The following is a 24,531-nucleotide window of genomic DNA, read 5'->3' on the forward strand; positions in this document are numbered from 1 at the left end:
CGGTTAGAAGATACTGTCACTCTTACCACAGGTATATTGGGAAAGATTTACAAGTTGATAATCAACCTGCCTGGTCACCTCATGAACATTTCTTTCATGACCATCAAGCTATTGAGAAGAGTCCTGAGCTCCTCATGACTTCCTCCTGGGGATTGGAAAGACACCATATAAATATAGGTCATTTTTCTTCCCAGTTCAATAGAATCCCAGGTGTTTGGGAATGAAAATAATCAAACATAATAAAATTTTTATTGAAGGTTTGACAATTTCACATCATATACACAAGTAAACATTTCTCCTTAAGAGAAGAAAGACTGGAATGTATATGTACAATGATTCTCCACCATTTGGAAGATGGGTTTATAGAAAATCGTGAGAAGTGTTATCACTAAGTAATAGGTTATCTGCAGAACAATGTGCCCAAAGAAAATGCGTCAAAGAAAAATCAGCACACAAACACAACTGTGGTGGTTCCTCTAGAGAGTACACAAAGTCAGTTAAAAATTGAGTACAAAATTAGAAAATGCCTTTCCAAAGTTGAAGTAAACAGCTGTAAAGGTAGAGCAGGAACGGCCTTTGTTGAAGGAGCTTTCAAACTTGAAAACCCATCTGGGTTTCTCTCTCCATAGATGCTGCCTGAGTTGCTGAGCACTTCCAGCAAAAATTGTTTTTATTTCACATTTCTGCAACTCTATTTGTTGTGTTTCGATGAAGGATACCTGACTCAGACAGAAATTTATCTTTCATTCTGACTGTCATTTAAACACCCCTCGCTCTGCTCTCAAACTGGAACCTCTGAAATTACTGTTGAGAGTGTGTTGCTGGAAAAGCACAGCAGGCCAGGCAGCATCTGAGGACTGGGAAAATCAACGTTTTGGGCTGGAGCCCTTCATTTCGTGATGAAGAGCTCCGGCCTGAAACATCAATTTTCCTGCCCCTTGGATGCTGCTTGACCTGCTGTGCTTTTCCAGCAACACACTCTCAACTCTGATCTCCAGCATCTGCAGACCCCACTGTCTCCCTCTGAAAGTATGGTCCATAATTCCTTCTGCCATTCCACCACTCAGAAATAACTAATGTTTTTTTTTAACAAAGCTTGCAAATTCTACAATTGAACCAGTGTACACCAATTTTAGTGATTATAAAGTGCTCACTGGGATACTGCAGTAAATCACAGGAAAGTTAATCAATGACACATCATGATTGAACTTTGTGCATTCTGTTTCAGTCTGCTGCACTGTTTCTTTTGCATTGTTGAATTAACAGAAGCCTGGACTTCTCTATCCGTGAGATTCCGGTTTGGAAAATGGTTACTGTGAAGCAGCTGTTTGTAATCTGGCAACTTTTCATCCAAATACTCTTATAAACAACATTTTGGCCTCTCACCACAAGTTCAGAGGTTCAAAATTCAGTTTATGCACCAAAGGAAACACAATTTACATGGTTAGTCTCCATCAGTCAAGATTGAAAATCTTAATGATATTCATCCACCAATGTTCAAATGCATGTGGATGCATCTGGCAGAGAGACAGAGAGCGTGAGAGAGAGAAAAAGAGGGATTGAGAGAAAAAGAGAGAGAGTTTGAGTGTGTGCATGTGTACATATACACACGCATGCGAATGCTTTTATGTACCTGGTGTACATTTGTCGAAGTATGAGTTTGCTGCATGCTTTTGTCTGCTGTGCACACATGTGTCTGCTGTATGTTCATGGTGACCAGTTCCTTGATTTCAATCTAATAAACAACAGAGATTGATAGTTAATGACCAGGTAAGGTGTTGCATGTTTGGAAATGCTCTCTTGCGAAAAGGCTGGTATTTGACAGGCTTCGACACAAAGTGAGTGGTTCGTGCTTGATGGGTCGGTGCTTGGCATCTCCCCAACATACAGATAATTATCAAACAGTAAGCCGTGCTCAATGCTAGGCACTGTACAAGCTCACAGACTGCTGACCAGTTCACTGACTGGGAACCACCTGTACAGCACGAGGAAAGAAACATATCACAATTTCATTAACACGAGCTAAGTGGACTGAACCTGTAGTGGTCTCTGTCAAATGTCACAGCAGTTAATTAGATGCAGGTATGATGCAAAATACCCTAAATCTGACAGCTTGGTCATTCATTCTTGGAATCCACTGACAGGGCGCTGTCCTGAGCAGTCTATGCATTGTTGCGAAAGAGAATTTTCTATTTGTGCACGAATAATGTTATGGGTCTTGACCCATTAAACAACACAACATGGGAAAACGTTCCGTTCAAGACATCACCAGGTTAAAATGTACACTGTCATTATCCAGAAGACTAGCCTCATCCACAAATGTAATGAATGTTTCCTCCTCTTCCAATGTCTTGGTCTCACCCAGTTTCGCTTCTTTCTCCGCAGAGGTCACTCTCAGTTGCTCGACGTTTGTCACCTTGCAAGTTATTTCTTCTTCTGTCTTGAAAATTAGGCTTTCCTTTGGTTGCTTACTCCACATCTGACAAAGCAAAACAAACCTCAGCTCAGTAACCTTTCTTCACTCTTTTCCTGTTTCATTGCGAGGCTTATTTCAATTCATTCACAGGATATGGGCCTCACAGGGTGGATCAGCATTGATTTCCCTTCCTGAATTGCCCTTGAGAAAAGTGAGGTGGTGTTGCCTTCTTGAACCACTGCCAGACCTCTGGCAGTCGGACTTCTAAAAACTCAGAATGACATGAGTTTGTGAAACAAACAATGGTCAAAAGTAACAAGGTCAGCCAGGTGGACCTCACCGAATGAGTTCCCTGATTGGAGTTGTTATTCTGGTCTAATCAGGAGTCCTGGCTGACAGATAAAAACAGAAGTGTCGGAGGTTCCGTTCACTCGGAGCTGGCTCAGAGAGCAGGATCAGTGTCAAGGACTCTCCACTAGGACACAAAGGCTGACTTGGAGGCCGAATACTGGCCTCTGTGGAGTTATTTCAGGTGGTTCTAATATCTAAATTGAAAAAAGAAAGGCTTGCATTTATGTCGCTCCTTTCAAAACCAGAGAGCCTCCCAAAGGCTTCGCAGCCAGTGAAGCACTTTTGAAATATAGTCAAGTGTCAAGGGCAAACTGGGACACTCACCACTTCCTACCTTTGTGCTTCAGCCCTCAGGAAATCTTTGCATTTTCTGATTCAGATATCCTCTTCATGTATGACTCTAATTTCCATTCCCAGGGCGCAGTTAGAGAATGAAAGCAACCTATTGTTAACTTACCACATTGTTTCCATTGGAGTCACTAAACATGCCTTTAAAAAGCTTTCCTGGATCAGGGATTGGTGGCAAGATCAAGATCTGAAGCCTTAAAACAAAAAAAGCAAAAAATTATTAGTGGAATGGGAAGCGAGGCAGTCATCGCACAGAGAAAGTCTCACACTGATCAAATCCACTTCAGTCATACAAGAGGACACAGCTAATGGTTAGTTAATGGAATAAATTCATTTAGATGATTTTGTTTAAATGGTCCAAATCAGAATTATGGAAACTACTGTCCAGAATAAGACACAGGACAAGGATAATCAACCTCTTGTCTTGTGATCTATCCCTGCCTTGCCTTTGCCTTCCCCTCATTTTCTTTGCCTACCTTCCAACAGTACTCTAGTATCCACAACTATTCTAGAATCAAGAATTCCATATTTCAGTGTGAATGCAAGCATTCTTTCCCTTCTGAACAGTCATTTTCTAACTTAAAAATTGCTCTCTCAAGGAAATGGATGACCTGATGCATTCCACCAAATCCTAACTGCAGTTTCAACACTTTGACCAAATCTCACCTCAACTTTCTTCACTCGTGGATGGATTAATGCAATCTATCCTCGTAATTGAACTCACTGATATCTGGTTTAATCTTTTTCCCTTCTGGTACTCCTCTAAACTTAGGCTCTTTACTATGTCCTCTACGTTCTCACTTTCCAATTAGCCACTCAACAACCTGTTAGGCTTCACATCAGAGATGACAAACCTGCCTTCTTAATCACTATGAAATAGCTCCCCTTATCAGCACACATCTTCTTAATACCAAGTAATTTGTTCATCTGCATCTGTTCTTGCAATATGGATCGATATTTTACAAGCAAGTTAAAGAGATGTTTTCGAAACCAGGACAGAAAGCTCTTACTGTTTCAAGTAGGTAAGGAGTGTGATTGCAGAGGCTGCCACCAGGATGGGGACAATGATGAGTAAAGCAACTTTCCAATTCCAACCTGGCCCAATGTCTTCTCCTGTGAGGAATATCACAATTTTATTCATGGAGAGATAAAAGACCAAGTCCTGTCATCAAAACTATATGATTCACATTATTAGATATTTAGAGTCAGAGTCATACAGCCTGGAAACTCGTCCACGCTGACCAAGTTTCCCAAACTAAACGAGTCCGATTTGCCAACATTTGGCCCATATCCCTCTAAACCTTACCAATTTATGTACTTATTCAAATGTCCTTTAAATGTAGTAACTGAACCTGCACCTACCACTTCGTCTGGCAGTTCATTCACACATGACCCACTCTGTGTGGAAAGGTTGCCCCTCAGATCCCTTTTAAATCTTTCTCTGCCCACCTTAAAAATATGTGCTTTAGTTTTGAACTCCCCTATCCTTGGGAAAAAAAACCTTGACTATTCGCCATATCTATGCCCTTCGTGATTTTAGAAACCTCTTTAACATCACCCCTCAGCCTCCAATGGTTCAGGAGAAAAAAAGTGTCCAGCCTATTCAGCCTGGTAACATCGTGGTAAATCCTTTCTGCACCATATCCAATTTAATAACATCCTACCTATAGCAGGGTGTCCAGAATTGTATGCAGTACTTCAAAAGTTGCCTCACCAACATCCTGTAAAGTCGTTAAGATGTTGTCCTAATTTCTCGCAACGATCTGAGCAATGAAGGGAAAAAGTGAGGACTGCAGATGCTGGAGATCAGAGCTGAAAAATGTGTTGCTGGAAAAGCGCAGCAGGGCAGGCAGCATCAAAGGAGCAGGAGAATCGACGTTATGCCCGAAATGTCGATTCTCCTGCTCCTTTGATGCTGCCTGACCTGCTGCGCTTTTCCAGCAACACATTTTTCAGCTCTGAACAATGAAGGCAAGCATGCCAAATGCATTCTTAATCACCTGTGAAGCAACTTTCAACAATCTATGAACCCCTAGGTCTCTCTGTTCAACAATGCTCTGCAGGGCTTATCATTAATGTAATCCCTGCTGTTGTTTGTTATACCAAAATGCAACTATCATAGAATCTCACATTTAATTAAACTCCATTGCCACTCCTCGGTCCATAAATCCAATTGATCAAGATCTCTTGGTAATCTTGGGTAGCCTTCCTCACAGTCTACTATACCATCAACTCAATAATAAAGTTTTAAACCACAATAAACCAAGAGCCAGGGATTAGGGGATGGGGTGTGTCTGGGTAAAAGGTTTGGTGCAGACTCAATGGGCTAAATGGCCTTGTTCTGCACTATAGAAATTCTCTGAAAGTAGCACTCCTATTGTTGGTAGGCTAAATGGATGTTCACAATTCCAAAATGGTGGAGCAGGAAAAGCAGGAACATTTGCAAACTGACTGCGGTTTGCCAAATGGGATTGGGTTTCTCTCTATGTGGCCACTGTATTTGTCAGGTCTATTTAAAATAATGGATAAGTAAGGTAAAAAGCATTTTCTGCAGTATCTGATTCACCTTGTGGTGAGCTTACTCAGCATCACACAGCAATAAACAGATCGGAAGCATTGTTCCTTAGTGTTATTTAAAAGGGCTGGAGCAGAGCTATAGTATTATCAAGTAAGGTTGTTGAATGGCCATGATTTTGAGAAGCTCAGTGTGACTGCTGAGAGGTTAGGCCTGATGGTATCGGTCACTCAAATCATTGGTAACTCCCTGGAAAGTCTGCCATTCAGCTTGGAGTAGGGAGGGGACCAGCAATAAAGGCAGAAGAGAGAGAGAGGTCATCTGAGGCTCTATAGAGAGGTCCCACTCCAACAGGAACCCATCTTAGATGCTTTCCCTTCATTAAGCAACCTCTACCTGAGCTCAATAATCTACTGCAATCCCAAATCCCACCTCATACCAGAGCATAGACATCTCCTCTGTAGCTCAGAAGGTCACCATGACCCTTAACGTTCCTGCCACTGACTTTTTCCAGGCTGTGCTGGAGACATCAGTAGTGTCTTCCAGTTTGCAGTGGGGCACAGCATCAGGGAGCTCACGGAATCTTATACGGGGAGTAATTTGGACACACAGACAAAGGGACGCAGGACAAGGAAGAACTAGGCTTCACCCACAATGCAGGTTTAAGACGTAGAGCACCTTCCATAACTACAATACCTCCAAAGGCACATAACAGCCAGTCAAGTAGTTTTATAGTGTAGTCACTGCTGTATTATAGGAGTCAGAAAAGTCCAACTTATACACAGCACTTTCAAAGAGTAACGTAATAATGAGGAGATTCCTGCACTGTTGATTGAGGGATGTATATTGATCAAGACTCTTGGGATAATTTCTTTGCTTCCCTTCAAAATGGTACAATCCAACTGACAAGTTTGATTTTCAGTTTCTAAGTTTACATTTGCTCTCTTGAAGTCAGGTACTGGATATTTGGCAATGTTTCTCTTACCGAACAATGCCTCTTCACTCCAGTCACTCCAGATTCCGTTGTCTCCGCAAGTGATGGTGTACATGGCCTGTACCTGCACTACATTCTGAACATTCGGGTCTGCGTCTGGAATAATCATTTCTGGGTTGACGGACTTGAAGGAAGAAAGCATCAGATGGTAATTAACAAAAAGAGAAGGCATGTGTTAATTTTATAAATAATGCGCATGAAAGATGGAGGGTAGTCTGGGCCTCCTAACAGACATAAATGGAATCCATCTGAATGATGGTCAGTGAGGTACATAAGGCTTTGGAATGGTGGGGGGGGGGGGGTGGTGGTGTGGTGTCAGTAGTGTTGCTAAAAGGACAATGTTGAAACTAATATTGAGATAATCTCGTCACTTCGTAAATTAATATTGTGACTCCACGTGGAATATTGCGTAGAGTCCTGGTCATCACGGTACAAAGGCTTTTCAAAGAATTGAGGGAGAGGAATGTAAGAAGCAATGCTGCACACTGGTTATGACTTCGCTGGAAGAGAAGGATAAGAGGTGATTATGAAATGCTGCCATGAGCATTCACCTTCTCCAGAACGATCGGACCACAGAAAATAATTTGTATCTAAAAGGACTTGGTAAATGGAAATATTTGCATTAGAAGTGGTTAAGCTCACATTCTTCTGGGTGCAAACCCACTGAGTTGGCCTACTGGTCTCTTTCAGCCTACTTTTGGGAGGATGACTACAGAATGGTGATGGCTACCTTCCCCCAAGAGGCAGGTAGGTTCTTCGGTCAATTAAAGTGCCAATTGAAGCCTATCATTACACCCCATCTGGATTTCCCCCACGTCCTGGCAGTTTCCCAGCCAGAATGGTGATGGCCTGCCTTTGTGAGAGAGTGAGAGGCACGGATGAATTGTTAACCTGTGAACCCTTCAATTTATCTGTAGCATGGTGGTAAGTGTGGGAGAGTTTCCCCAGTCATAGAATCCCTGCAGTGTGGAAACAGGCTTATAGGGCCCAAGAAGTCCCCAAGGACCCTCCCAACAGCATCCCACCCAGACCCATTCCCCTATCGTATCCTTATAACCCTGCATTATCCATGGTCTATCCACCTAACCTGCACATCTTTGGACAGTGGGAAGAAACCGGAGCACCCGGAGGAAACCCTTGCAGACACGGGGAGAATGTACAAACTCCACGCAGGCAGTCACCCAATGTTGGAATTAAACCTTGGTCCCTGACATTGTGACACACCTGTGCTGACCACTGAGCCACCGGCTGCCCTAGTTAGAACCCTCTGATAGCTGTTTTACCTCAACAGCCTCATGTTAAAAACCTTGCTGTGTGGGTCCTTCCCATGAGCAGATAATCAGTCATATCTTGATGACAGAGATACTCACCTCGTAGACAATCCAATCACTTCTCATCGTGTTGCTCTTTCGTACTCTATATATCACGCATTTTTGGTTCCAGTGAGCTGCGGGATTCCAGCTGATGCGAAACACTTTGTCCATCTTAGAAATGTTGATTCCCCAAGGAGGAGACAGTTGCACTAGAAGGGGATGGAACATACCACATTATGAGGGTCAATGTTATTCAGTAAACATGAGCAGAACTGGATAACGTCATTATAACAGAAGACCCCACTAACTGAGCTACTGCTTCAAGTGAGGTCAGATTTGGATATGATTTGCTGGTTTGGAAATTGCACTGCTCAATTCATATAAATTGGTCACCTTGAAGAGAGTCCACACAGATCGGCAGCAACAAACAGCACCAGTTAATGTCATTTGGCCATTAATTCCTGGTTACTTACACCAGCAAGCACTGGTGACAGTCTGCCTCTGGCAGGATATTTTACCTGATAATGGCAATGTTTATTATCTCCTGTAACAAAAGAAGAATCCAACTGATGTTTATTACTGCTATTATGTACAAACATTACAATCCTCAGGTGCATAAGGGTCTGGGCTAATATTGAGACATCGGGTTGCATGAACTGAGTAGAGTGTCATGCATCAAGTGATCTGATCAGAGATGGAGTATGATATCTATGTTCTCTCATTTCAAATGCTGTGATGCAGAAAAGATGTCATGACTATATCTCTTAAAAGGTACTTTGATATATTATGTCTCTTAAAGGTGTACTTACTAAGACAATAAGATGTAACACAATTAACCTCATTAAGACAAAGAGATGTAACACAATAGACACATGATCATTGCACACAATGTTTGACGTTCCACTGATTGGGAACGCCTCAGCTCATAACTTGTGCCTCAGACACAGCCCTATCAGCCAAATTCAACTTTGTTACTTATGATCAGTGTATGGGAAGATGGACGTTTACTGACCATCATTTGCTACCCTTAGGTGATAGTGGTGGATCTTTTTTGAATTCCCTGCTGTGCCAATTTAGAGGCCCTCAACCATTCGATGTTAGATTGAAGTCACATTAGCCAGATCAGGTCTGGAATGGCCTTTCACAACCAGCATTCGAGAATTAGTTACATTGACCATTTGATGGAATCACGGTTGCTTTTACTCTCTTTAAATGCATATTTTGGATCTGTAGTTCAGAAACGTGATCAACACAACAATCTTGTACTGTTGTACAATGCCCTTTAAGAGCCAGTGGATAGTGGCTAGAATGATCCCATGGCAATATTCAATAGGAATAAGAGTTTTTTTAATACACACACACACACACACACACACACACAGACACACACACACAGACACACACACACACACACACACACACACAGAGACACACACAGACACACACAGACACATATCCCACAAGCAAAATCTGGTTGTTATTTTATGGGAGTTCATTGCAGGTCAGGTGAATTGGCCATGCTAAATTGCCCATTGTGTTAGGTGCATTAGTAAGAGGGAAATGGGTCAGGGCGGGTTACTCTTCGGAGAGTCAGTGTGGAGTTGTTGGGCCGAAGGGCCTGTTTCCACACTGTAGAGAATCTAATCTAATCTCAAAATCATGTAATAGTCAATTGAACTGCTCAAATATCTACATTGCAACTATGACTAATTTCTTAAATGTAAGTGCTTTGGGACATCCTGAGGTTGTGTAATTTACTACACAAATGCAAATCTTTATAATGGGGAATGAGGTGGTAATCCTGTGTGATGTTGCCTGGTTGCCTAGAGCATTCCCATCCAAAGTCCCAGTTCTCAGGCATATATAGGTATCCTAAAATAGCAGTGGGTGATAGTTCCAAGAATCAACATTAGCTTAAATGTAAAGGTCACCTGACTTCTCATTTCTTAATTTACTTACAGGATGTGGGTGTTACTGGCTAGACCAGAATTTATGATACTAAGGGTCAACCACATGGCTACATGTGTGGAGACACACGTAGACCAGACCAGGTAAGGGTGATAGATAGATTTCTCTAAAGATCATTAGTAAACCAGATGGGTATACCTGTGTGAGAATGTTTAAACATTAACTCCACCTCAAAAACAATTTCCAGATTGAGAGACTGGTAAAAGAATAATTGCCAATAACATATGTATTTCAAATGATTCATCCTAGAAATGGTATTTGCATGTTAAAACCTCAATTCATTACAATGGAATTAATGTTTCTCACTGGATTAGATGCCAACCAGATGATTTTGCAAAAGTGAAAACATTTATTGAGCACAGTTGCGCTTTGAGCACAATCTGCTACTTGAGGTACATTTTTTTTCTGAAGTGATGGCATTCAACAGTGGAGTGCTGGGCGAGAAAGGGCATCAATGATGCAGATTAAGTGACTGGAATCTAAGAATGGCAGAACAATGGTGTGTCTGAATGCCAAACTGGAAGGAACAGACAGTCCCACTGGAGAGGGGAAGGGGAAAGCGGACACAGATGTTGTAAATGTTGATGTAAAACATCAACATTTCTGGCCTGCTGACTAGCTGTAAAGTTGCAGAGATCTTTTGCTTGCTGTTAACGACAGTTATGACTCACTGGTAGGACTGCCAACTGAATTTAGGCTGAACTTTCAGTACAATGCATAAGGAGTGCTGCACCGTCGGAGAGGCAATGCTGAGGGAGCACCACACTGTCAGAGCTGCTGCTGTCATATATTTGAGCTATAGATTAAAAACCTGCACCAGACATGTCTCAGTTATTAATTGCTGGTGCAAAAGGACAGTCACTAAGTAATCCAGCCTCACTCTACAGATGCGGATTTGATGACAGTAGATTTGTAACTTACCGAAACTCGCTGTTTCTAGATTGTAGAAGAACGGCTTTATCTTTGCGTGAGCACTTTGTCCCATGACACAAATATTTAAGTCCTGTTCATCATTGAACTGATCATGTTGAAGGTGGCAACCAGCGTCCAACCTGCCATCTTTTGGTAAGTAACTGGTACAGTTCTGAATGGCATCCATACCCTTTTGCCTGCATGATCACAAAGCATATTTAGTCTGCCTGCATACCGGGTAAACTTATCCTCACCATTTAAAGATTCAATGCTCCCTTACCAGTAATTTAAGTGATAGACTGTGTCAGCTGGTATTTTACTTCCAATGTCCCAAGTGCAATTTATATATTCAAAATTGTAGTAAATACATCTGAACTTCCTGACAGCAGTGTTGGCATCTCCTACGATAGGAAAACAACAGAAAAGAGGTCAAGGAGACATCAGAGGAATAGTAACAGGATACAAAATTCACCAAGAGCACAGCCATCCCTGGTCTGCCTTGCGCTTTCATTCGAAACATCATTTCTTGTACGTTTGGCAAACTCTCAGAACCCAGCTCTGCCATTAATGAGCTTCTAACCAAAAGAACAAATGTTAGGCCCGGAACCTAGGTTTTTTTTGAAACTGGAGGCCTAAAACCTAAAAGTCATTCGCTGACTTCTAACTTCCCTCAGCAATTTGTGTACAGTAACAATGACTTCCCCTTGCCATAGTGGGGTATTCTGGCTAGGTTATCAATTAAAAAGTGGAACTGCACTTCTGACCCTTCACTCTCTATGAGCAACACCCGATCTGGCTTTAAGTGTAGAGGGGACTAGTGTGCTGTACTCAAATTGAAAAAAGGGGGAATGCCACATTAAATTTAGTAATGAGTAATGAAGCTGATTTAGTTAAGAACCTAACATTGCCTGAACATTCATCCAATAGTGATCCAAATTTGTTCATGCTCAACATCGCACTCAAAAGGGAGGAACATGAAACAGCTGCTAAGGTTCTCAATTTAGGTAGTATTCGGGTTTGTCATTCTCTGTTCTTCAACTTCACTTCCCCTTTTCACTTTGGAAGCATGCTGCTTGACAGTGAAAGAGGATAAGCTAATAATAATTTAACATGATATCATTCACATTTCATCACTAAATACCCGCTAGGTCATGTCTTTAATTGTTCTCTTTGAAGATTGACAAAGCAATTTTTGGATCCAAAATCTGTGTTATTGGAAGTAGTTAGCATAATATTTTGGAATGGTTAGGATGCTGGTGAAATTACAGACTGACTTTGGACTTGCTTGATCTTTTAACGTGGACTTTGGCCATGGTATCATAATGCCAGTAAATATTGGTACTCGCTCTTTTGAAGTGGTAATGTATGAAAATTTGCAGAAGGAAGCAGATGAACTCATGAGCCTGGAGTTGGATTTAATCTTGTCAAAGAAAAACCAATGAACACAAGAGGTGGTTGGATATCACAAACAAACAAACCACACAAGGTTACAATACCACTGTTCACCTCTTTTTCAAGATTAGAACGTAGAACTGTACAGCACAGTAATGGCTCAGGATGTTGTGCCGAACATGACACCAAATGAAACTGATCACTTTTAGCCTGCGCTTGGTCCATATCCCTCCATTCCTGGCATAAGCCAATTTAAAAGTTCCTTAAGTGCCCTTATAATATTTCCTCAACAACCACCTCGCCAATGCATTCCAGACCCCTATCACACTCTGGAAAAAATTTGCCTCTCATGTCTCCTTTGAACTTTCTCCTCTCACCTTAAATGCACACCCCCTTATATGAGACATTTCAACTCTGGCAAAAGGGTTCTGGCCATCAACCCTATCTATGCACCCCAAATTTTTTAGACATTCATGAAATCTCCCCTCAGCCTCCACCACGCAAGAGAAAACAATCAGAGTTTTTCTAGCCTCTCCTTATAGCTCATATCCTCATGGTAAATCTCCAAAGCCTCATGTCCTGTAATTTGGCGACCAGAACTGCACGCAATACTCGATGTGTGACTTAACCAAAGTCTTATAAGGTTGTAACATGACATTCTGACTCTTGTACTCAATTCTCCGACCAAATCCGGCAAACATGCCATATACCTTCTTTACCATCCTATTGACTTGCATGGCCACTTTCAGGAAGTTATGGACTTGAACTCCAAAACCCTTCTGTACATAAATGCTGTTCAGGGTCCTGCCATTTACTGTACACTGTTCCTTAACATTTGATCTCCAAATGTGCAGCACTGCACACTGACCCGGATTAAACTCCATCTGCCATTTCCCCACCCATATTTGCAACTGATCTATATCCCACTGTATCCTTTGACAACCTTCTATATTATTCACAACTCCGCTGATCTTTGTATTGTCTGCAAACTTACTAATCCACCCATTTATATTTTCATCTCCGTCATTGATATGTATCACAAACAGCCGAGGTCCCAGTGTGGATCCTTGCAGAACACCACTAATCACGGACTTCCAGCCTGAAAAACATCCTTCCACCACAACCATTTGTCTTCTATGGGCAAGCCAATTCTGAATACACGCAGCCAAATCACGGTGGATCCCATGCATCTTAATCTTCTGGATGAATCTACCATGAGAAGCCTTGTCAAAAGCCCTACTAAAATCCATGTAAACAACATCCACTGCTCTACCCTAATCGATCACCTTCATCACCTCCTTGAAAAATTCAATCATGTTAGTAAGACATGACCTGTTCCACACAAAGCCATGCTGATTGTCCCTCACTCGACCATGCTTTTCCAAAAGTGCATAAACCCTATCCCTAAGGATTCTCTCCAACAGCTTCCCAACCACTGATGTGAGACTCACCGGTCTACAGTTTCCTGGATTATCCCTCTTTCTTGTCTTAATCAGAGAACAATGTTAGCTACACACCAGACCTCTCCAGTGGCTAGCAAACAGGTCAAGACCCCAGGAACCTTCTGTCATGCCTCTGTCAATAACCTGGGGTAGATAACGTGGGCGGCACGGTGGCACAGTGGTTAGCACTGCTGTCTCACAGCGCCTGAGACCCGGGTTCAATTCCCGACTCAGGCGACTGACTGTGTGGAGTTTGCACGTTCTCCCCGTGTCTGCGTGGGTTTCCTCCGGGTGCTCCGGTTTCCTCCCACAGTCCAAAGATGTGCGGGTCAGGTGAATTGGCCATGCTAAATTGCCCGTAGTGTTAGGTAAGGGGTAAAATGTAGGGGTATGGGTGGGTTGCGCTTCGGCGGGTCGGTGTGGACTTGTTGGGCTGAAGGGCCTGTTTCCACACTATAAGTAATCTAATCTAATCTAATATCATCGGGCTCTGGGGACCTATCTACCTTAATGCTCTTCAAGAAATCCAACACCACTTCTTTCTTTATCTAAAAATACTCTAGCATATTAGCACCTTCCACACAAATCTTACTGTTCACCATGTCTGTTTCTTGAATGAATACTAATACTAGATACTCATCTAGGATTTCACCACATCCTCTGCCTCCAAGTACAAGTTCCCTCCTTTATCCTTATGTGGTTTTATCTTCTCTCTAGTTATCCTCTTGTTTTTAATATATCTACAGAATTGGGATTCTTTGTAACCATACTTGCCAAGGTAATTTCATGACCCCTTCTTGCTCTCCTAAGTGGTTACAATTTTATTTGCTTGACAATTTGATCTTGAGATGGGCCTAGTTCAGACTTAAAACTGAAGAAACATTATAAAATCTCATGAACCACTTTATTTTGAATTCTGCCACATTTTGCCACATTAGAATTTCAGAAGTACAATAATTTCTGAACAGTTCCCCAAAGAATTTCCCTCAAGATTCTCAAAAACAGCCACCGATGTTTTAGCAGAAATCCATGTGCCTGGATCAGGTTCTCTTTTAAATTCTTCAGAGACAGCGGCCTGTTGAGAGAGCTCCCAATTAAGTACTGCACCGCTAATTATTCTTGTACTAATTGGTTTCTTTGTGCGGGTGCAGTAGGCTCTGTTTCAGAGGCTGTTTGAAAGTCGATTTCAATGCAAGTTGGAACACAATGCAGGACAATAGTCTGGGTAGGAATAACGTGATCAGGGATAGCCAGCATGGTTTTGTGAAGGGCAGGTCGTGCCTCACAAGCCTTATTGAGTTCTTTGAGAAGGTGACTAGGGAAGTGGACGAGGGTAAAGCAGTAGATGTTGTGTATATGGATTTTAGTAAGGCGTTCGATAAGGTTCCCCATGGTAGGCTAATGCTAAAACTACGGAGGTATGGCATTGAGGATACATTAGAGGTTTGGATTAGGAATTGGCTGGCTGGAAGGAGACAGAGGGTAGTAGTTGATGGATTATGTTCATCTTGGAGCGCAGTTACTAGTGGTGTACCACAAGGATCTGTTTTGGGACCATTGCTTTTTGTTATCTTTATAAATGATCTAGAGAAGGACTTGAAAGCTGGGTAAGCAAGTTTGCGGATGACACAAAAGTCGGTGGAGTTGTGGATAGTGAGGAAGGAAGTGGTAGGTTACAGCGGGATATAGATAAGTTGCAGAGCTGGGCGGAAATGTGGCAAATGGAATTCAATGTAGCTAAGTGCGAAGTCGTTCACTTTGGTAGGAATAACAAGATGATGGATTACTGGGCTAATGGTAGGCTACTTGGTAGTGTGGATGAGCAGAGGGATCTTGGTGTCTATGTACACAGATCTCTGAAAGTTGCCACCCAGGTAAATAGTGCTGTGAGGAAGGCATATGGTGTACTGGGCTTTATTGGCAGAGGAATTGAGTTCCGGAGTCCTGAGGTCATGTTGCAGTTGTATAAGACTCTGGTGAGGCCTCATCTGGAGTATTGTGTGCAGTTTTGGTCGCCATACTATAGGAAGGATGTGGAAGCTTTAGAACGAGTGCAGAGGAGGTTTACCAGGATGTTGCCTGGAATGGTAGGAAAATCTTATGAGGAAAGGCTGAGGCACTTGGGGCTGTTCTCATTGGAGAAGAGAAGGTTTAGGGGAGATCTGATAGAAGTGTATAAGATGATTAGGGGTTTAGATAGGGTAGATACTAAGAACCTTTTACCGCTAATGGAGTCAGGTGTTACTAGGGGACATAGCTTTAAATTAAGGGGTGGTAGGTATAGGACAGATGTTAGGGGTAGATTCTTCACACAGCGGGTTGTGAGTTCATGGAATGCCCTGCCCGTATCAGTGGTGAACTCTCCTTCTTTATGGTCATTTAAGCGGGCATTGGATAGGCATTTGGAAGTTATTGGGCTAGTATAGGTTAGGTAGGATTCGGTCGGCGCAACATCGAGGGCCGAAGGGCCTGTACTGCGCTGTATCCTTCTATGTTCTATGTTCTAATATAAAGCAGCCATTTATAAGTGCAAGAAACACTTGTGTGTTGGCTATTTAAAATTACAATTGTGTGGGATTGCTTTGCTAAATATGTGGGTCCAATAGTAAGATGTTCATGAATTGGGACCCCTGCATATTTTAAATGTAAATAAATCTTTCCTGAAAACTTGACATTCATTCACTCTTTGGAGTGGATGGCTGAGTACTGTGGACAGAAGGATTATAGTTCTCTGGGTGTTGGATATTGCGAAAGAGAAACTATTAATCTTGAGAACAGGCAATAGCAAGAACTTCCCCTCAGCAGGGTTTTTTTTCGCCTGATGTGGCAATGTTACACAAAGGCTGTGGATATTGTTTCGAAACTTCCAGTAGACATTTCGTCCCATTAATCAGTATATACAATCATAACTTTTCTCAGACACAACAGAGTCTGGACTTACATTAAGTTATTAGTTTACAATAGAGGAGCATGCTTCCATTAGTGTGTCAAACGTCACGTGATCCCAGGGTAAAAATGGAGTCTGAGACCTTTATAGCCTCCGATTACATGCAATGATGCAGTGATGAGATATCTCTTAAAGGCATACCAACATACGGAGACAAAGTATAGCAGAGACCCCAATTATTCACTGTATTCATATTAACAATGGGAGGAAAACCATATCTCCAACTGTGAAAAGGATGCAGAGCCACATGGTATTTTAAGCTTTGTAACTAGATTTGGGGGTGGCACAGTATTTCAGTGGTTAGCACTGCTTCCTCACAGTGCCAGGGACCCAGGTTAAATTCTACCCTTGGACGACTGTCTGCGTGGAGTTTGCACGTTTTCCACATCGGGTGCACCGGTTTCCTCCCAGAATCCAAAGATATGCAAGTTAGGTGGATTAACCATGGGAAATGTGGGGTTATGAGGACGGGATAGGGTAGGGGGGGTTGGCTCTAATTGGGATGCTGTTCAGAGAGTCAGCATGGGCCAAATGGCCTGCTTCCACACTTAGGAATTCTACGTCTATTCTATAACATTGCAAAGAGAAATCTATTTACGTCTTGAATCAGAACACAACGGGCAATGCAAATTATATGTCAGAATTGTAACTGGCCCATGAGAACAGAGAGGTCTAACGACCCAGATACAGAAAACCATAAACATGCCAGGACATGTTCAAAAAGCAAGTACATGATCCCAGGTTTTATAAAAACAGGATAAGAATCATAAAGCAAGGAAGTTAAGTTCAACTTTGCTAACTCAATGGTTAGGTTTCAGCAGCAGTATTATGCCAAGTTCTTGCTCCACACTATAGAGAAAATCTCATGGTCTGACAGAGGGTGCAGAGGTGATTTATAAGAAGGAAACCAGCCTTGCTAGAGGTCAGCTACGTGGAGAGATTAGAGAATATGTACTAGTTCTCCTTCAAGCCGAAGGCTAAGGGTAGGTCTATTAGAGATGCTGAAACTTTTAATAAGAGGAATGAAGGAGAAATGGATTCCGTTAGCAAGTGTATTAGTGAAGTTAGACAAAACAAAACGAATGCAAGTCTAATGTTTATGCAGGATGTTACGATCTAGAATCCATTGCATGAAAATTGGCAAAAGCAGGTTCAATAATAAGTTTTACAAGGGAATTGAATAAAAATTGTGAAAAATAAACTCCATAAAGACTAAAGAAGCAGAGCATATTGGATATCTTTTTCAAACTGCCAGCACAGACATAATGGCCTCCATCTGAGCTACAAGGTCACACAAGAGCACAACTTTCAGGTTATAGCAGACTCGCTTCTGTAAACTACTTTTTTTGGTACATCGATTTGGAAGAATTCCAATACTGTATCAGTGCTTTCACAGATAAGTCTCACAGCAATAAATGGCCTAGGGGCAAAACCCATGAAATTCTAAGGGTCATCAAGAGGAAGTCAGTATAGATGGGGGAGGCCCCATTGTCTGGAAGACAGCCAGTAACAATAAAATAAACTAGGGAACTGCAGAGCCCTCATCTCATTAGCAGTAATGGGCAAGTGAACGTGAAACAACATTGCCATTTGGAATGAATATTTGGGGATTAAAGCCTCACAATTATGCAATGTCTGCCCATTGTAGCAATGTCCCAATGTACGTTCTAATGAATAATGTGCTTATTGAAATGTAATGACTTTTTGGAGTTTAGGAAATGTGGCCGGCAATTTGCACAAAGCAAGGTCCCACAATCGGCACTGATATTATGAGATGATCTGTTTTCATGTGACGGTGGAAGATTATAACAGAGGATATTCATCCCTTCTCAAATAAGTGCATATTATGCCTTCTCCTCATAAGATAACTTCAGTTTAACATCTTGTCTAGAAAACAGAACTCCCTCAGCTGTTAGTTTACTGGCGGAGTCAGCCTGGATTATTATGTGTTGACTTGATTGCAAGACAGAACCATTACCTGTTGAACAACAGCTATTGCCATCTTGATAAGGTTGGCTAGAACACTGAATGCACCACAATGAACTTTCACTTCACAGGTAAATGCACAGACTAAGGTCAGTGAGAATCCAAAGGCATAATGCAAGTCATTGTTATCATCCCTACTGGTGGTGATGCTGGACAAAACAGAACTGCAAAGGAAAACTTGGCTTGATCAATCGTGACCTTTATTTTTTGCCATTTAGTTACTGCAAGTGGTCAATTACTAAACACATAAGTTCGCAGATGACATGAACATTGATGATGTGGTAAATAGTGGGGAGGAAAGTTTTAGATTCAGGATGACTCCATGGTTCGCCTTTCTGCCTCACAGTCCAGGGACCCAGGTTCGATTCCAGCCTCAGGTGACTGTGTGGGTTTCCTCAGGCAGTCCAAAGATGTTAGGTGGATTGGAAGATTATGGGGAATAGAGTCAGGGGCTAGGTCTGGATGGAATAATGTAATTAGAGGTCCTTACAGGGTTGGTGCAGACTTGATGGGTCAAATGGCCTCTTTCTGCATTATAGGGATTCTGTTCTATGACATAGATGGCAAGTAGAAGTTAATACTGGAAAATGTGAGTTGGTGTATTTTGGGAGGACTAACAAGGCAAGGAAGTTCATATTGAATGGTTGGACTCGAGGAAGTACAAAACATCAGAGGGACCTTTGGATTTATATCTACAGATCCTTGAAGGCAGCACAACAGGTAGATAAGGTAATTAAGGCAGCTAGGATACTTACCCTTACTAATCAAGGAGAAAGTGAGGACTGCAGATGCTGGAGATCAGAGCTAAAAATGTGTTGCTGGAAAAGCGCAGCAGGTCAGGCAGCATCCAAGGAGCAGGAGAATTGCTAGAAAAGCGCAGGTCAGGCAGCATCCAAGGAGCAGGAGAATCCTGCTCCTTGGATGCTGCCTGACCTGCTGCGCCTTACTAATCAATGCATTGAATACAAGAGCAAAGAGATTATGATGGAGCTATATATAATGACGGTAAGCCCATCCCTGAAAAAAGTGTTCACAGTTCCAGTCTCCACAGAAGAAAATGATTGTACTTGGTACAGTAGCGATTCACCAGGATGCTTCCTGGGCTGGAGGATTTTAGATATTAATAGAGACGAGATAGACTGAGTTGTTTTCCTTGGATTGGAGAAGACTGGAGCCAGATCTGATGGATGTTTACATTGTTCTGAGAACCGTAGGTAGGGTAGATAAGGTGAGCTTCTCCTCTTCATAGAAGGATCAGTAAGCAGAGAGCACAGATTTCAGGCCAACAGGAGGTTTAGAGGAGATTTGAAGGAAGAAAATTATTCGGAGGTTTGTGAGTATTTGGAACAGACTGTCTAAAAGATTAGTAAAGGCAAGAATCCTCAAGGCATTTAAGAATTGTTAACATGAACACTTGAAATGCCATAGTACACAAGGGGCCAAGTGCTGTAAAATGTGATTAGAATAGTTGGACGTTTGAGGATTTCTTGATGTGTTCCTTAAACCACTGCATTTAACAACTTTGTAGGATGTTTCCCTCTTTGACAACCCCTCCATTTCTGGAACTTTTCTTACTGATTTCTGAGCCATTCAGCAATTCTTTTCTTCTGCCCTGGGGAAAAAACTGCTACTTTTACAGACTGTTTCCAGAATTACCTGCTTCTCTCTGAAAGAAACCTGCATGCTTGCTTTATAAATTACCTTAATGCTGCCTCTGTCTCCCAGTATCGTGAGACAATGCTGCATTTTTAAATTCTCTTCTACCTTTGTTCCTAATGCACTGAACTATTCACCTCAAGAGTTTTCAAAAAAAAAATGAACATGCGCTTGGTCAGAGTTCCAGAACAGGCTACTGCCACCAACAGAACACAAAAACAAAACTTAAAAAATGTTCTTCCCTTCCTAACACACAATATCTAGAAATAGAAAGCAAAACAAAGACAGACATGGCTCTTCCACTTTCAAACCAGTTTCCAAATGTCAATTATATTAAATCATGGATATTCATCACATTGAAAAGGAAAGGCCACAGGTGCTAGCTCAGCGCTTTGGCCAGAGTTGAGGAATTGTTTTGATTCCTCAGAACAATTGATCCCAGTAACTTATGTCCTTCATTCTTCAGGCTCACATAAACATTGAATAACAGGGAATTGTATTCATAAAGTATCTTTAACATCGTGAAATATCCTAAGGTGTGTCACAGAAGTGCAGTCAAATCACAAATGATACTGAACCATATAATGAGCGTAGGTTACTAAAGAGTGACAACAGTCAAAGATGTAGGTGCTTCAAAGATCTCAAAAAGGAAGAGTGAGAGGTGGAGAGATTTTGGGAAGGAATTGCTGAAGACCCAGCCACCAATGGGAAGTGATTAAAATTGGGAATGTCCAGCAAACCAGAATTAGAAGAGATACCCCACAGGATTCTAAGTCTGGAGGACACTACAGAGACAGGGAGAGGGTAGGCCATGGATGCCTCTGACAAAACCAGTTGGCTGTCATATCCTGTCAAGCTTGCGTCTCTTGGACTTCAGGCCACTTAGCATCACTGGGCTGGTAATCCAGGCCCACGGTTTGGGTGGCATGGTGGCTCAGTGGCTAGCACTGCTGCCTTACAGCACCAGGAACCTGGTTTGATTCCAGCCTCAGGCGACTGTCTGGGTGGAGATTGTACATTCTCCCATGTGGTTTCCTCCCACAATCCAAAAGATTTGCAGGTTAGGTGAATTGGCCATGCTAAATTGCCCATAGTGTTCAGAAATGTCTGGGTTAGGTGCATTAGTCAGAGGAAATGTAGGATAATAGGGGAACGAGTCTGGATGGGTAACTCTTCAGAGGGTTGGAATGGACTTGTTGGGCTGAAGAACCTGTTACCACACTGTAGGGATTCTACAATACTGTAGGGATACTATGATACACAGCAATGACTCTCAACTGTCCTCTCAAAGGGCTCACTGAGCCATCCAGGGCAATGAGGAACACACAACAAATGCTAGCTTCCCAGCAACAGCCTCATCCAATGACAGACAGAAAAAAAAGAGACCAGCCACATACAGTTCGACTACTAAACTGTTAATATAAATCCGCTTGCTGTTAGTCATGTTAGAAATATTTTAAAAGTATGTGGCCAAGGAATGATAACTATTTTAAGAATGAATTAAGTCTGATAAGTAATCAAGTATGAAACTTTGCTTTACCTTCTGGAGGAGGGATATATTTCTCAGTCCAGTTGCTTTGTTGACATGCACAGCTTTCAGTTATCACCAATGCCCTCACTCTGAAAGTCATTCCTCGGTTAAGAATCACCTTATCTTCACGGGTCAGAAAAGGCTTTCTTTGTCTTTCCTAAGTAAAACAACATATTAACAATTCTAGGGATTACAACCTGCTTTAGGTTCAAGCCTCCTTATAAAACACACAGAAGCTGTACAAAGTACAGGTTAGAACGTACCTGGAGTATTGGGTGCAAGTCTGCTCACCACAGATAATTTGTTGTGCCCATTATAAGTATAGGGGTTAACCAGACTATTTTGAAGTTTGCTATACCTAATCTTATGTAATCAAGAACAGAGAATTCTGGACAAATTTAGAAGTGCTGGTAGAAAGAGAAACAGAGTTAATCTTTCAAATCCAATATAATGCTTAAATGAACATTCTGAAAAGGAGTCATTTTGGACTTGAAACATTAATTCTGTTTAACTCTATATTTAACTATTGAATAATGTTGCGATGCCTGGTGTTTGTCCCTTGATATCACAAATTTCATTGAGAAGTACCTTAGAAGTTAGGTATAAAGTTAGGGGAGAGCATGTTGTGATGAAGACTTAGGGATTCTGCAAGGGAAATAGATGGATTGAGAGATGGAGCAAAAAATTGGCAGATAGAGTTTAATGCAGGAAAGTGTGAGGTCATGTCCTTTGAGTAGGAAGAAAGGGAGAAAGGCAGACTGTTTTCAAATGGAGAGTGGCATTTAAAAAAAGAAGTGCAGCTGAAAGATATGAATGTTTTTGTGTACAATGCTCATGTAGGTGCAGCAAGTAATCACAAAGGCAAATGGAATGTTGGCCTTTATTGCTCGGACCTTGGAGTTAAGTAACAGGGAAAACTTGTTACATTTGTACAGGGTGAGGCTCCACCTGGAGTATAATATACAGTTTTAGTTCTTTTGTTTTTTAGAAAAGGATGTACTGGCACTAAAGAGATCCATGAAGCTGATTCTTGGAGTGAAGGGATTGACTTACAAAGAACTGCTAAAATTGGTTCGGCCCATTTAGAATATTGAGGAGTGATCAAAACACATGATTCTCCGGGGGCTTAATAGGTGAGATGTTGACAAGATGTTTCCATTAATGGGGGAATCTCAAACAAAAGGAGAGAGCCACAGAATAATGAGACATCATTTCAAGCTGAGAGATGAAGTAATTTCTTGACCAGACAGCAGTGCATGTGTGGAGTGCTCCATCACAGAGACTTGTGGTGACTAGATCACTAGAACTATTGAAAGAGGAGGGAGATAAGATTTTTGAAGTAGTGAGTACTTGAGGGCTAAGAGGCTGGCATGACAGAACATTTGAGGCCTTAGGGGAAATCTTGTTGAATGCAGAGCAGGTCTGGAGGGGCAAAATAGCCGACTCTTGTTTCTAATTCTTATGTTCTAAGAACATGAACTCAATTGCTCTTCCATCAACATAGGCCTTTTAAGGTAACAGATGGAGAGAGCTACAGGCAAGCAAGTGGAGAAGCCAGAATGACTCAACTTTCATCGAGGGATGTCTGATAGGACTCCTTATGAAGTCATGGGAGATACCGAGAAAAATATTAGTAAACAATAGTAAAGCCTGGGATAACACGCTCCAATATGGCAGCAGCGGAGGGCACTGGTCTAGAACTGGGAAAGGCAAGTTCAATACTCAATATCAGAAGAATGTTTTCTTTTAGAGTGCATCTGGTTTACCGAGCTGTAATGTATTTGGTCTCTTTGGATACCACACCGAGGGCAATTCTGGTGGAATGCAATCTATTAGGCTAGAGGAGATTTTTCATCCAGATCCACCATGTGATTTGGAAAAGGATATCAAAATTCAAGAATATAGCACACCTTGAGAAAAGTGAGTGGCCACAGTGTTGGAAGTTGTGAAAAGTGGTTTTGCAGGAGGATGGAGTGGGTCAGTATGAGTGATTGCGAGAACAATGAAGAAGTTTTGAGAATTGTGGAGGAGGGAAGATCATTAGTGAACATCATAAAGAAAAGGGCACAAGGCTGACTGGCTTCATCCCAAGACTTGGGAATTTGCTGAGGGAGGTGACAGATGGAAAAGTAGAGGGATATAGACTAAGAGGGAGAACGAATTATGAGGTTAGAAGACTTGAAATTGAAAAGGCAAGGCTCCTACAGCTAAGTGCAAACTAATGAGACAAGACAAAATGAGCAGAGAACCTGCCCTTAGGCAGATCCCAGCTACAACACACCAAACATTGGGAAAGAACGATAACAAACATTTCAACTTACGTCCCACTCAGCACCATCATACTTAAACATGCTCTCAAACTTGATGATTATGCTGGAGGAGTTTTCTAAATAACTTGGCTGTTTCCAGGTCCAGGTGGAATTAATGAAACCGATTCCCTTCAAAGTCACAGACAAATCAGTCGGGGGAGGGAGAGTCTCTGAAATGGAATCAAAATGAGCATTGAACAATTTGTGTTCACACCCAGATCTCAAGATACTGAAGTAGCAGTCAATGGATCCCAGTCAGCAGCAAAGAGGATCCATGAATAATCCATTACTTGTCTTGGGAATGGTAACCATAGTAACTCAACTTTGTGTCAGTGAGGTGTCAGATTCAATGATAGTAATCTAGCCTTGGGGCTAACATAATCTCCAAAGATTTGAACACAAAATCTAGGCTGACACACCAGCATATACTGAGTGAGCACTTTGTTGTCAG

At 41.9% G+C, this 24,531-nt stretch overlaps 1 protein-coding gene across 1 annotated transcript in view; it reads right to left on the bottom strand.

The window, feature by feature from the left end:
* Positions 1-213: 213 nt before the first annotated feature.
* Positions 214-24,531, bottom strand: part of LOC132820436 (interleukin-13 receptor subunit alpha-1-like) — a 32,239-nt gene continuing 7,921 nt past the window's right edge. The window contains exons 2-10 of the mRNA XM_060832571.1: positions 24,093-24,250; positions 21,781-21,928; positions 11,098-11,218; positions 10,827-11,014; positions 7,995-8,146; positions 6,616-6,748; positions 4,126-4,228; positions 3,225-3,309; positions 214-2,479 (exon numbers count right to left, since the gene is read on the bottom strand). Coding sequence (XP_060688554.1) covers positions 2,258-2,479; positions 3,225-3,309; positions 4,126-4,228; positions 6,616-6,748; positions 7,995-8,146; positions 10,827-11,014; positions 11,098-11,218; positions 21,781-21,928; positions 24,093-24,250 — 1,310 coding nt within the window. The 3' untranslated portion in view covers positions 214-2,257. The remainder of the gene's footprint in view (positions 2,480-3,224; positions 3,310-4,125; positions 4,229-6,615; positions 6,749-7,994; positions 8,147-10,826; positions 11,015-11,097; positions 11,219-21,780; positions 21,929-24,092; positions 24,251-24,531) is intronic.

Source organism: Hemiscyllium ocellatum, chromosome 11 (assembly GCF_020745735.1).
Source record: "Hemiscyllium ocellatum isolate sHemOce1 chromosome 11, sHemOce1.pat.X.cur, whole genome shotgun sequence".
NCBI classification, from domain to species: domain Eukaryota; kingdom Metazoa; phylum Chordata; class Chondrichthyes; order Orectolobiformes; family Hemiscylliidae; genus Hemiscyllium; species Hemiscyllium ocellatum.